This window comes from Gekko japonicus, unplaced genomic scaffold (genome assembly GCF_001447785.1).
Source record: "Gekko japonicus isolate JY-2015 unplaced genomic scaffold, Gekko_japonicus_V1.1 scaffold3570, whole genome shotgun sequence".
Classification (NCBI taxonomy): Eukaryota; Metazoa; Chordata; class Lepidosauria; order Squamata; family Gekkonidae; genus Gekko; species Gekko japonicus.
Window position 1 is genome coordinate 68,247 of NW_015173247.1, and position 13,261 is coordinate 81,507.

Genomic DNA, 13,261 nt, shown 5'->3' on the forward strand with positions numbered 1-13,261 from the left:
GCCCACCTTCAGGTACAAGCTCTCCCTCCTCTGTGAGGGCAAATCTGCGCGTTCCCCCCCCCCCATAGCTAGCAATCCAAAACAGTCCAGTGGCACCTTTAAGACCAAGTTTTATTCAGGTACAAGCTCTCCCTCCTCTGTGAGGACAGATCTGCACATTCCCCCTCCAATAGCTAGCAATCCAAAACAGCCCAGTGGAGCCTGAGTGGTAGGGGTGTTGCCTTCTGACAAATCAGTTTTCTCCAGTCAGCTACCGCTGAAGTTAAAGACCTGGGCTGATTTCCCACAAGCTGCTCCTCCGCGCTCGTTCTTCCCTTTGCCCCATCGTACGTGTCGATTTCACAACATGTGCTGCACAGCCGGATTTTGGTCCGCAGCTTCGCCTGATTTCCCCGGCGTCTACTCAATCCTCAAAAAACAGGATTGAGTAGACACGGGGAAATCAGGAAAAGCTGCGGAGCAAAATGTGGCCGCACAGCACATGGTGTGAAATTGACACATACGATCCCAAAGGGAGGAACGAGCTTGTGGGAAATCAGCCCTGATTTCAGGTTAATAGGTGGCTAATTCTTCACCTGATGGGCTGGTATGTCTCAGTGGGGGGGGTGTTACCTTTTCATTTCAGCATCAAAATTGCCCCCAAGCTACACATTTAGGGCCTAAAATCCTTGCCATATTAACACATGGTGATAACATGCAAACTCTCTGTACACAAACCATTGTAGAACTCCTTTTCAAAAGCTCTGCTTGTTTTAGCTCAGTGAGGAAGTTACCTTCCGCTTCCTTCTGGTGCATGGGACATTGCGAAGGAGCAGTATGAGGCTGTTCAGATACATCTGCTTGGATTGCTGCCGAAGGAGAAGATGCAGAGAGACCCATGGCCAATTTTTCTTTCAACTCAGATCTGGGGACAGGACATCTGAAATGCAAAACAAGAGCATTTGAACACAGCTGGGAGCAGGGCGGCAGGATACAAGCAGGTAGGTGAATACCATCAAAAACACTGTCTGGAGTCCATTCTCCTGGACTCACTCAAGAAGAGTTGGGGTGTGCCTTGCACCCTGGGCATTTGGGAAAGAAGAAGAGGAGATTGGATTTATACCCCACCCTTCACTACCCAAAGGTGTCTCAGAGCAGCTTACAAACTCCTTCCCCTTCCAACAACAGACACTCTGTAAGGTGGGAAAGGCAGGAGTAACAATTCACAACCACAAGCAGCATATTCCGTATGTCCCGAGCACAACAGACAACCTGTGAGGTAGGTGGGGCTGAGAGAAAGCGAATGCAATCTTAGGATGCATTAACAGAAGCCTTGTGTCCAGATCAAGGGAGGTGGTCGTTCCGCTCTATTCTGCTATGGTCAGGCCCCACCTGGAGTCCTGTGTCCAGTTTTGGGCACCACATTTTAGGAAGGATGTTGACAAGCTCGAGCGTGTCCAGAAGAGGGCAACCAGGATGGTGAGAGGGTTGGAATCCAAGTCTTAGGAGGAAAGGCTGAAAGAGTTGGGTCTGTTTGGCCTGGGAAAGAGAAGGCTTAGAGGGGACACGATTGCAGTCTTCAAGTATCTGAGAGGGCTGTCATGTAGAAGATGGAGCAGATCTATTCTCTCTTGCTCCGGATTGCAAGACTCAGGAGGTGGTGGATGCTCCTTCGCTGGACGTTTTCAAGCGGAGGCAGGACGACCATCTTTTGGGTATGTTGTAGGTATGTAGGACTATCTTTCAGTATACTCCTGCAGAGTGCAGGGGGTTGGACCAGATGACCTGCAAGGTCCCTTCCGACTCTAACATTCTATGATTCTATGAGAGAGCTCTTGACAGAAACGGCTCTTTTTCGAGAACAGCTCTGACAGAACGACGGCTTGCCCACGGTCATCCAGCAGCTGCGAGTGGAGGAGTGGGGGAAATCAAACCCGGGTCTCCCAGATTAGAGTCCGCGCGCTTAACCACGACACCAAACCGGCTCTCCATATCCACTCCATATTAGGGGCTCCTCAAGGGGGCGTGGACTTGTGGGACGAGCAGAGAATTGGCAGAGACAGCTGTCCCAAGAGGCTTCTCCCACCCAGCCGGTGAGGAGAAGAAAAGGGAGGCAGGACCACCTTGATGAGGCGGGGGGGGGGAGTGGAGATTTCCCCACTGGGAAGGGCATTGCTCTGGGTCTCTGACAGGTAAGAGACACTAGCCAGAAGGAGAGCCAAAAAGAGGGTAGATGGGAGGGACTGAAACCCTCCCCTCAAGCTTGCTCTGCACACGCTGAAGCGGCGATTTTACGAACTACATCAGCGGCACTCTGCAGCGGAGTACAGAAGTATTGGGAAATGATACAGAAAATAATATCTGAAATAATGAATACAAAGTAGGAATTGTCTCCAGAAATAGCTTTATTCAATATTATACCAGACAGCTACAAGCATGGACGGCTTCAAGAGGGAATTAGATAAGCATATGGAGCAGAGGTCCATCAGTGGCTATTAGCCACAAGGTATAAGTAGGAACTCTCAGTCTGGGGCAAGTGATGCTCTGTGTTGTTGGTGCCTGGGGCGGGGGGGGGGGGCAACAGTGGGAGGGCTTCTGGTGTCCTGGCCCCACTGCTGGACCTCCTGAGGGCACCTGGTATTTTGGGCCCTTGTGTGACACAGAGTGTTGGACTGGATGGGCCTTTGGCCTGATCCAACATTTGGCTTCTCTTGTGTTCTTATAGATGGAATACACTGTCTGGGGCAAGGGATGCTCTGTCTTCTTGGTGCTTGGGGGGGGGTCAACAGTGGGAGGGCTTCTAATGTCCTGGCCCCACTGGTGGACCTCCTGATGGCACTGGTATTTCTGGCCACTGTGTGACACAGAGTGTTGGACTGGATGGGCCTTTGGCCTGATCCAACATTGGCGTCTCTTATGTTCTCAATTCAAAGGAGAAATAGCTGATGATTTATATTTTAACATCCGCCAGGAGAGTATTAGCCAAATATTGGAAACAAAAGGAAATTCCCACTAAAGATGAGGTAATTAATAAAGTACTAGAGGTGGCAGAAATGGAGAAGCTGAGTTTAACTCTACAAGGTAAAGATGACAGTGTTTTCTGGGGGAAGATGGGCAAGTCTTTATAATTGGTTGACTATGGAAAATGTAGACGCAAATATGTAAGAGATGTAAATCTATGGAATGTAATGAATTTGTAAAAACGGAGAAATCAATTAAAAAAGAACTGGGGGGGGGAAAGGAATTTTACGAACTATATAAGCGACAAGTGTTTTAAAAAATGAATGACGTTTAGTCAAACATCCCCCTTTAAAAATAATACACACATCGCATGGCTTCCAGTGTGGCAAGATGACCTCTCTTTAATTAGGGTGATTATTCAACCCCTTCCCTCAGGCAACATTTTTTGCAAAAGCACAGAAGTCATGCCAATTCCTCAAAGGACACATCATATGATCCTACCTCATCGGCCAGACAGTTCCTAATATGTTTGTCCTACGAACCTAAACCTAAACAGCATGATAAAAAGTAGAGACATCACCCTGCCAACAAAAGTCCGCATGGTCCAAGCAATGGTATTCCCAGTAGTCATGTATGGCTGCGAGAGTTGGACTATAAGGAAGGCCGAGCGCCGAAGAATAGATTCTTTTGAACTATGGTGCTGGAGAAGACTCTTGAGAGTCCCTTGGACTGCAAGAAGATCAGATCAGTCAATCCTAAAAGAAATCAACCCTGACTGCTCCCTGGAGGGCCAGATAATGAAACTGAAGCTCAAATACTTTGGCCACCAGCTCACAGATTTTTGTCTCGGCTCAGGAAGGAGGGCTCCAGAGCAAACTAATTCATGCAGCAGCCAAATCGCTCGCTCACACCTTTAATGCCAGGAGCTCACAAAGTACAATTTTTGCGCACAAGACCCTACAGCTTAGAGGGAACATTGGTTGCGACCAGTGTTCCCTCTAAGCTGAGTGAGTGTGAGCCAGCTCAGATTTTTTTAGCCTCCAGCTCACAGATTTTTGTCTCGGCTCAGGAAGGAGGGCTCCAGAGCAAACTAATTCGTGCGGCAGCCCAATCGCTCGCTCACACCTTTAATGCCAGTAGCTCACAAAGTACAATTTTTGCTCACAAGACCCTACAGCTTAGAGGGAACATTGGAACTTGCGACCAGTGTTCCCTCTAAGCTGAGTGAGTGTGAGCCAGCTCACAGTTTTTTTTTAGCCTCCAGCTCACAGATTTTTTTAGCCTCCGCTCAGGAAGGAGGGCTCCAGAGCAAGCTCATTTCCTGCAGCAGCCACAGGGCTGGCTCGCAGCTTGAAGGCCACCAGCCCACAAAGTAGCATCTTCGCTCACACGACTCCACAGCTTAAGAGTAGGCACCACACGCATCCAGGGCCGCCTTCCTCCCGTCCCCCAGAAGAGAGCAAAGTCCCACCACGGCGTCTCTACGATCAGCTAACACCCCCCCACTCCCGCCTCGGCACAGCGAACACGCGTTACCTCCAAGCTCAGCCTCCTTGGGCCCGATCGCTAGGACACGGCCGCGCGCCACTTCTCGCGAGAGCTCCACGAGCAAACCAATAGGAATCGGCTCCCATCGGCCGAATCTGCATGCGCGCGAGACGGGCGGGGCTTGGAGGGCGGCGGTCCTTGCGGGAGGCGGGGGAGGAGGGATGGCGTCCCTCGCTACCATGGTAACGGCAGAGGTTGCTGTTCTTCGTTCCGGGCATCGAGTGTTCCTTTGCGTCCGCCGGGGGAATCCGGACCTAGCGCCGCCGAGGAGCTGGCTGCGTTTGCGGCTGGATTCTGGCGCCTCGGAGGAGAGACTCCGATCTCCGCTGGGAAGCTGACCACGTCAAAGCGTCCCGCAGAATAGCCTCCCAAAACCCTGCCCTAGGTTCCGAGTTCCATTCGTGCGGTGCTCTTGGGAAACAAGAGTCAACGCTCCCCGCCTCCGCCGCACACAAATGCATCTGGCCCCACTGCTGGACCTCCTGAGCAGTGTTCCCTCTAAGCTGAGTTAGTGTGAGCTAGCTCACAGCTTTTTATCCTCCAGCTCACAGATTTTGGTCTTCGCTCAGGGAGGAGGGCTCCAGAGCAAGCTGATTTATGCAGTAGCCACATCGCTCACTCACAACTTTAATACCAGTAGCTCACCAAGTAGAATTTTTGCTCACAAGACTCCACAGCTTAGAGGGAACATTGCTCCTGACCAGTGGTTCATCTAGTCCAGCATCCTGTCTCACAACAGCAGGGATGAGGCTGAGGCCTTCCCCTGACATTGCCTCCTGGCTTTGGGATTCAGAGGATTAGTGCCTCTGAATGTGGAGGTTCCCGTCAGCCACCATGGCTAGTAGCCATTGATAGGCTGATCCTCCATGAATCTACCTAATCCGCTTTAAAGCTGTTGATTCCTGTGGCCATCACTATATCCTCTAGCAGTGAATCCCACATTATAATCACTCTCTTCTGTGTAAAGGAGTTATTTCCTTTTGTCCATCCCGAACCTACTGCCCATCAGCTTCATTGGATACCCCCGAGTTCTAGTTTTTCGGGGGAAAGTTCTCTTTCTCAACTCTCTCCATCTCGATCATGTCCTTCCTTAGTTGTCCCGCGCCGGAGCCTCCACAAGTTCGGGAACCCACAGACCCCCCGGAAAGAGGTTCAGAGAGCCCAGTTGTCCCGAAAGCCCAGAAGACGGGGGCGGGCACGAGTGCAGGAGATGCGGGGAAGCTGGCACGTACCCGAACGCCGAGGGACCGACGTAGTCCTTCAGGACAGCATGCAGGCAAACGGGGAGTTTCAGGATCTCCCGGAAGTGACCCCACCCCCGAAGATGCCCAGGCAACACCACTTGGGAGGTGGGACCAGAGAGAATGACAGGGAAATTACCCAATCAGCGGATGACAGGGGAAAGGGGTGGAGTTCACCGGGTGGAGGGAGATAAATACGGGGAAGCCGAAAAGGTGGTGACGAGCATTGGGATATAGAGAGAGCAAAATCCGAGTAGGCTGTCACTCCGAGAAGTGTTGTTGAGAGTGGTGCAACTCTCTCCACTTCAATTCTGAGGCTTTGGCTTCCCCTGTGGGACATCAGGCGACACGGCTGAGGCACCCCTCCCCTCTGGGGAGGACCCCCAGCGCGACAGTAGCTATTTGATAGACTGATCCTCCATGAATCTATGTGAATTTCCTGCATTGTGCAGAGGGTTGGACTAGATGAACCTGGAGGTCCCTTCCAACTGTATGATTCTAAGTTCACTGGGTGCTCTTGGGCCAATACATTCTGTCCTGGCCTAACCTACTGATACGGATTTTAAAAGTGGAACAGCTTTGCATAGCAGCTGCTTGGAAGAAGGCCGAGATAAGAATGTACTATATAGATCAATGATAAACAGTTCTTTTGTGGTTTTCTCCTGACACAGAATGAACTGGAAAGTTTCAACTTTAGAAGATGACTTTAGACATTGTTTTACTGGAAGTCTATTCTGACTGAATGCTGGTGTGTGTTTTTTTAATTATTCCAGATTTTGGTACAGCTATTATGGTAATATATTAATCGCTAGGCATGTGGTGTCGAACTCATTTGTTACAAGGGCCGGATCTGACACAAATGCCACTTTGTCTGGCCGGGCCATGTGTGCCATAAAATGTAATGCCAGGCACCGGAGATATAAACTGTAGAAAGGACAGCAGCTGGTAAACTCCAAATTGGTGTATCCTCACTGCAAGGCACCATGGGTTAGGAGAGGGGTCCAAAGGAAAACCCATATGGGCGGTGTTATGTATTGGGTTAGTTGTATACTTTGCAAGCGTGAGCTTAGGTCACAAGCTCCATAGACTCTCAGCATCCAAATCTACGCAACCGGATTGGTCGCTGTTGCGAACAGACCAATCCGAAACGACTCTGACTTTCGGCTGGAACAATTCCCATTGGTTCCAAGCACTCATCTTTGATTGGACGTTATTGTTCCAGGGGGCGTGGTTTTCCTGGTTCAAAGTGTACACAGTTGGGTCGTTCTGTGTGTTGTTTGTCTGTGTTCTGAGCTAATAAAGAAATCACTGGAGAGCCAGCAGTGCGGGATTGGGCAAATGCTCCCACGCTCCTTGACCAACAAACAGAGGGGGGTGCAGCTCCTATGGTCACCAACAAATAACAAGAAAGCTGCAATCGTGCAAATGTGCTTATATTCTAACAAAAGTGTACTTATGTTCTTACAGTAATACAAAAATACAAAGAATGTTATACCAGTATACAATGTCTATAATGTTTCAATCCTAGATGTTCAATTCCAGATGTTGACGAGATTCTCTGGAGTAGAACCTTCGTTTCATGAGAACTTTCTCCAAACATCAAATTCCTTTTATAAAAAATACGATGAGGAATTTCAGACAGGCGATATATTCCGGAAGAGGAATGGTTCCCAAACGGTTTCTGGTCTGTCATTTCAGACAGAACCGTTTGAGAACCAGTTCCCTTCCGGAATATATTTGTCATTTCATACACAATAGCTTCTGTCCCATTTAGGAAATGGGGCTGAAGCGTTTTACCTGTCAACCGCTTCCAAGTACTCCTCAGTTTCCTCTCCCGGTTCCGATACGCTTTTTCCCGCCGTTTTTCGCCAGCGCGGGCAATCTCCGGCTTTTTTTTTAACGTTTGCTTTATAGCGCTATAGCGCTATAATGCTATAACGGAATAGCAATATATCAATCCCATTGGAATGCATGGAGTGTTTTGTTATACTGCTATAGCGCTATAGCGGTCTAAAGCAAACGCTTTTTTAAAAAGCCGGAGATCGCCCGCACGGGCAAAAAACGGCGGGGGAAAAGCGGGAAAAAGCGGTGCAGTCTGAAATGGCAAACCGCTTCAGATCCAGCTCTTTACCGGAAGGGGAAAGCCATGTGTGAAATGGCAGCCCTATACCGGTTCACTTCAAAACGGATCATTACCGGCTTGAAACCGGGTGAAACTGGGTAATGTGAAATTCCCCAATGTGTGGTAATTGTCTCATTGTTTGAACAATGTACCAAAAAGCTTATTATTATTAAAAATGTTATACATACAGTTGTATCTCCTCATTTCAAATTTCATGCCATGATTAATTCATTGTTCATTATCATTCCTCAATTTCTACAAATAAATCATATTACTCTCATTAGTTATACATCTAACAATATATAACAGAATTCAACATTAAAAATTATGTAGCATCTTACCCTGAAAGGTAGAACATTTTCTTGCAAGACGAATTCTTTCAAAGTCACGGGTGAACACGTTCAATAACAAGCCTTAACAGGTGTAGATAGTCACCTCCTATTTAAATCTGTATCATAGCCTATCTTAAAGGTGCAAACCCCATATCTTGCAATTGACAAGGCAATAAGGTAGAGAAACAGGAAACTTACATGAGCACTAAAACTTACTCCTACAGATCTACCAAACTTACAATTCTAATGATAAAGGATACTTATAAAGAACAACCTACCACTAGCAGAATACTTACAAAAAACAAGCCAAATCCAATGACATATTGAGACCAGCAGGTTGACAAGTGTTTAATCTAAAAATCCAAAATGCCTCCCTACGCAGTAACAATTTATGCATGTCCAATATGTTATATTTTCTGGGGCGAACCACCTCCAATACCACAAATTTAAAGTCCTCCGGGCTGTGTCCTTTCTCAGAAAAATGTTGGACAAGGAGAGCGTCTGGGCATTTATGTTTTAGACGGGATTTATGTTCCAATACCCGTGTCTTTAGTGCACATGAGGATTTGCCTACATAATTGAGCCCACAGCCACATTGTAAAAGGTATACCACTCCTTTTGTTGAACAGGTCGACAGAAAGTTGATATCTTTTTTATAACCAACCTCTGGGAAATCCAAAACCTTGGTTTCCCAAGACTCTGGACAGGCTACACATTTGTGACATTTAAAATGTCCCTTTGCAGTGGTTTTTCCTCTCTCCACATCTACTAAGTCAGCCCTAATGATCATGGCCCTGATATTAGTTGTCCTGCGGAAACCTATAAATGGAGGAGTCTCACAATCAGGTATATCACTCACTATGTGCCAATGTTTCAATATTGTATTTCTAATCGAATATGACTGAGACGTAAAATCAATAGCCCAACATATTCTACCATTGTGCTCCCTCTTTTCTTTGTCAAGCAACAGCTCCCTGTGGTCTCTCTGTTGTGCCCGAAACTGGGCTTTTAAAATCATATGCAAAGGATACCCTCGATGGGTGAACAATGTTGTGAGTCTGTCTGCTTCTTTCTCAAAGTCCTCTACCAAAGTAGAGTTCCTTCTTGCCCTTAAAAACTGCCCATAAGGTAAGTTCTTCTTAAGATGTCCTATGTGATGTGATGCAAAGTGTAAGTATGAGTTTCTGTCGGTTTCTTTGTTAAAGGGACATATCGCTAGCCGTCCTTCATGTACAAAGACTGTGGTGTCAAGAAAATCTATACGGGAGACGTCCGACTTGCAGGAAAATCTGATAGAATTGTGGACCGAATTGAGCCACATGACAAAGACTTCTACTATAGAGAAATCATCTAAAATAAAGAACAAATCATCAATGTATCTCCTGAAGTGCAACACATGAGCTAATAAAGAAATCACTGGAGAGCCAGTGGTGCAGCATTGGGCAAATGCTCCCACGCTGCTTGACTGCTGCAGACGAGGTTGTTCCACCATGCTGAAGCTGCAATCGGAGTGGGTCTGCCCACTCCACACACATACACCCCCCCGAGCATTCTCCTGTTCCCTCCCTTGCACTAGTTGCTTGCGGGCCACATAAGAGCCCTGGGCGGGGCCAGTTCTGGCCCTCGGGCCTTATGTTTGACACCCCCTGCACTAGGCCCTCAGATTTCAGGGGAGTGAGCAATCCTACACTTATTTACTCGGGATAGATTCAGGTGGGTTACCATGTTGGTCTGAAGCAGTAGAACAAAGTTTGAGTCCAGTGGTAAGACCAACGAAGTTTAATTCTGGGAATAAGCTTTCATGTGCGGGCACGTATCTGCATGCATCTGAAGAAGGGTGCATGCACACGAAAGCTTATACCCAGAACTAAACTTCGTTGGTCTCAAAAGTGCCACTGGACTCGAACTTTGTTTTACTGACTAGGGAAGTAAGTCTGTTTGAAATTACACAAACATTTCTCTGTTCAGAAAAAAGGTTTGTGGGCTTCGGAGAAAGCTAAACATGAGTCTGCAGTGCAACGTGGCTGCGAAGAAAGCGAATGCAATCTTAGGGTGCATTAACAGAAGCCTTGTGTCCAGATCACGGGAGGTGGTAGTTCCGCTCTATTCTGCTGTGGTCAGGCCTCACCTGGAGCCCTGTGTCCAGTTTTGGGCACCACATTTTAGGAAGGATGTTGATGAGCTCGAGCGTGTCCAGAAGAGGGCAACCAGGATGGTGAGAGGGTTGGAATCCAAGTCTTAAGAGGAAAGGCTGAAAGAGTTGGGTCTGTTTAGCCTGGGAAAGAGAAGGCTTAGAGGGGACATGATTGCAGTCTTCAAGTATGTGAAGGGCTGTCATGTAGAGGATGGAGCAGATCTATCCTCTCTTGCTCCAGATTGCAAGACTAGATCTAATGGGTGGAGATTACAAGGGAGTCGTTACCGGCTAAATATCAGGAGAAACTTCCTTAATGTCAGAGTGGTTGAGCAGTGGAACAGTCTGCCTCGGGAGGTGGTGGATGCTCCTTCACTGGACGTTTTCAAGTGGAGGCTGGACGACCATCTTTCGGGTATCTTTGGATTAGATGACCTGTAAGGTCCCTGTCAAAGAAGACGGGGACGGCAAAGGATGAGATGGTTGGACAGTGTCATCGATGCAACGAACATGAAGTTGAGCAAACTTCAGAGGACGGCGGAAGACCGGAAGGCCTGGCGGGAGCTGGTCCATGGGGTCGCAAAGAGTCGGACTCGACTGTGCGACTGAACAACAACAAGGTCCCTTCCAACTCTAACATTCTATGAATCTATGATTCCTCACTGGGAAGAACATTACCAGGTATTCCCCCCCCCCAGCCGCTGGTAGGGTATGGCGGGGGAAGGGTTGCCAGTTCCAGGATGGGGAACTCCTAGAGATTTGGGGATCGAGCCTGGGGAGGACAGGGACCGAACTGGGATACAATACCACAGCGTCCACCCTCCCAAGCATCCATTTTTGGGTTTTTGTACTGAGATTATTGTAGCGTGTACAAACAGGGTCTTCAGATACGGGGCTGTCAATGTTTATCATGTTCCTGGCAGACTATAAATAACGCATTTCAGTTAACTACTTTGATCAGCAGTAACGAGACTTCTGCCGTTTTTATCTCTCTCCACCACGTCTCTGAATCGCATGTCCAGCAGGCGCGTTATCAAAATACCACAGTGACGGCAGATCAGGGGGGAAGAAAATGAACCACTCATCACTTTCTTGCTGCGTCTGAAAGGAACTTCCTTCTCTTCTCGGTGTGTGTTTTTAGTAGGCCAGCGAATACATCCCAAACAGGTCTAAGAAAATGAACGACCAGCAACCACACGTTAAACATTGTTGTAAAGAGTTGGACAGTAGGGTTGCCATGTCATTCCCCCCAGCCACTGGTTGGGGGGGGGGGTGCAGGGGTCATTTTGTAGAAAAAGAGGTGCAGGAGCTCATTAGCATAACTTATTAGCATAACTTATTTGCATATCCCACACCCCCTGTCATCACCGGAAGTGTGTCAGAAGGCAACACCCACCGCTCAGGCTCCACTGGACTGTTTTGGATTGCTAGCTATTGGAGGGGGGGGGAACATGCAGCTCTGTCCTCGCAGAGGAGGGAGAGCTTGTACCTGAATAAAACTTGGTCTTAAGGGTGCCACTGGACTGTTTTGGATTGCTAGCTATGGGGGGGGAGGGGAAAACGTGCAGTTCTGCCCTCACAGAGGAGGGAGAGCTTGTACCTGAAGGCGGGCCGGGGGAGGGCTCTGCAACTTACCTGGCTGCTTCTTGCTCCTCATAGCCCGACTGAGGGCTGCTGGGAGCAGGGCTTGTTGCATGTGCCCGCCCCCTGGGCTCCTTACTGTCGGAGCTCCACTCCTGTGCGCTCCCACAGGAAATTACCCCTGGGGGGGTGTAGGGTTGCCAGATCCAGGTTGGGAAACTCCTGGAGATTTGGGGGTGGAGCCTGGGGAGGACAGGGACCTCAGTGGGGGGTGATGCCATAGACTCCACCAATAACTCATGGGGAGGAGCTTTCGTGAGTCACTGCTCACTTCTTCAGACACAATAATAAAAAGCCCAATAGCACCGTTATGTACAGATACAGTTTCCCTGCAACACGGTGGTGCCAGAGAAGGCTGAGCTTGGGGAGGATAACAATAGACCATCAGGATCCTGGCAGGCACCAATGCGGAGGCAATGTTTGCGTAAATAGCCTACTGTTGGGAGTGGGTGTGTGATGGGTGTGCCATTTCACGGGCTTATAAGCAGGACTCCAGCCCTGCTAGAGTTGTCCTTAGTTTGAGCTGATTCATAAATAAATATGAGCTGATCACTACACACGTCTCGAACCCAGTATATTTCAAGCACCTTTAAGGGTCCTTTCCGCACTTGGATCAAATCCCTGGTTTTATCAGAGTTCCACTTGGGACACAATACCTTGCGTTTATTCCTGGTTATAACTGCATCCGTTTATCCCCGGGACAAGTGTGGAGCAAAACCGGGGTGACCTCAATGTAATGCGGAAACAAAAAATACCCCGAGATAATTACAGGGGTGAGCTCGAGTGTAGTGTAGAATGTAAAAATACCCCGAGATAATTACAGGGGTGAGCTCTAGTGTAGTGTAGAATGTAAAAATACCCTGAGATAATTACAGGGGTGAGCTCGAGTGTAGTGTAGAATGTAAAAATACCCCGAGATAATTACAGGGGTGAGCTCGAGTGTAGTGTAGAATGTTAAAATACCCCGAGATAATTACAGGAGGGAACTCGCTTGTAAGTTTGGGGACAGGTTGAACCAGGATTTAAGGTCTAGTGGGGAAAGGACCTAAGAGTAACAAGCTTTATTGTAGCATAAGCATAAGATGCATCTGACGAAGATAGCTGTGTTTCGCGAAAGCTTCTGCTACAATAAAGTTGGTTAGTCTTAACTGTGTTACTGGGCTATTTACTATTTTGCAGCAACAGACTAACATGGCTAACTCCTCTGCAGGGGTCATTTCCTGCAGGAGCACACAGGAGCGGAGCGGAGCCCAGGGGGCGGGCACATGCAACAAGCCCCACCCCCCGCTCCCAGCAGCCCTCA

The 13,261-nt window shown here is 48.3% G+C and overlaps 1 protein-coding gene across 1 annotated transcript in view; it reads right to left on the reverse strand.

Moving 5' to 3' along the window:
• LOC107120140 (cytochrome c-type heme lyase) overlaps positions 1 to 4,538 on the reverse strand; it is a 16,596-nt gene extending 12,058 nt beyond the window's left edge. The window contains exons 1-2 of the mRNA XM_015422785.1: positions 4,477 to 4,538; positions 774 to 919 (exon numbers count right to left, since the gene is read on the reverse strand). Of these exons, the coding sequence (XP_015278271.1) occupies positions 774 to 879 (106 nt within the window). The 5' untranslated portion in view covers positions 880 to 919; positions 4,477 to 4,538. The remainder of the gene's footprint in view (positions 1 to 773; positions 920 to 4,476) is intronic.
• Between the last annotated feature and the right edge of the window lie 8,723 nt (positions 4,539 to 13,261).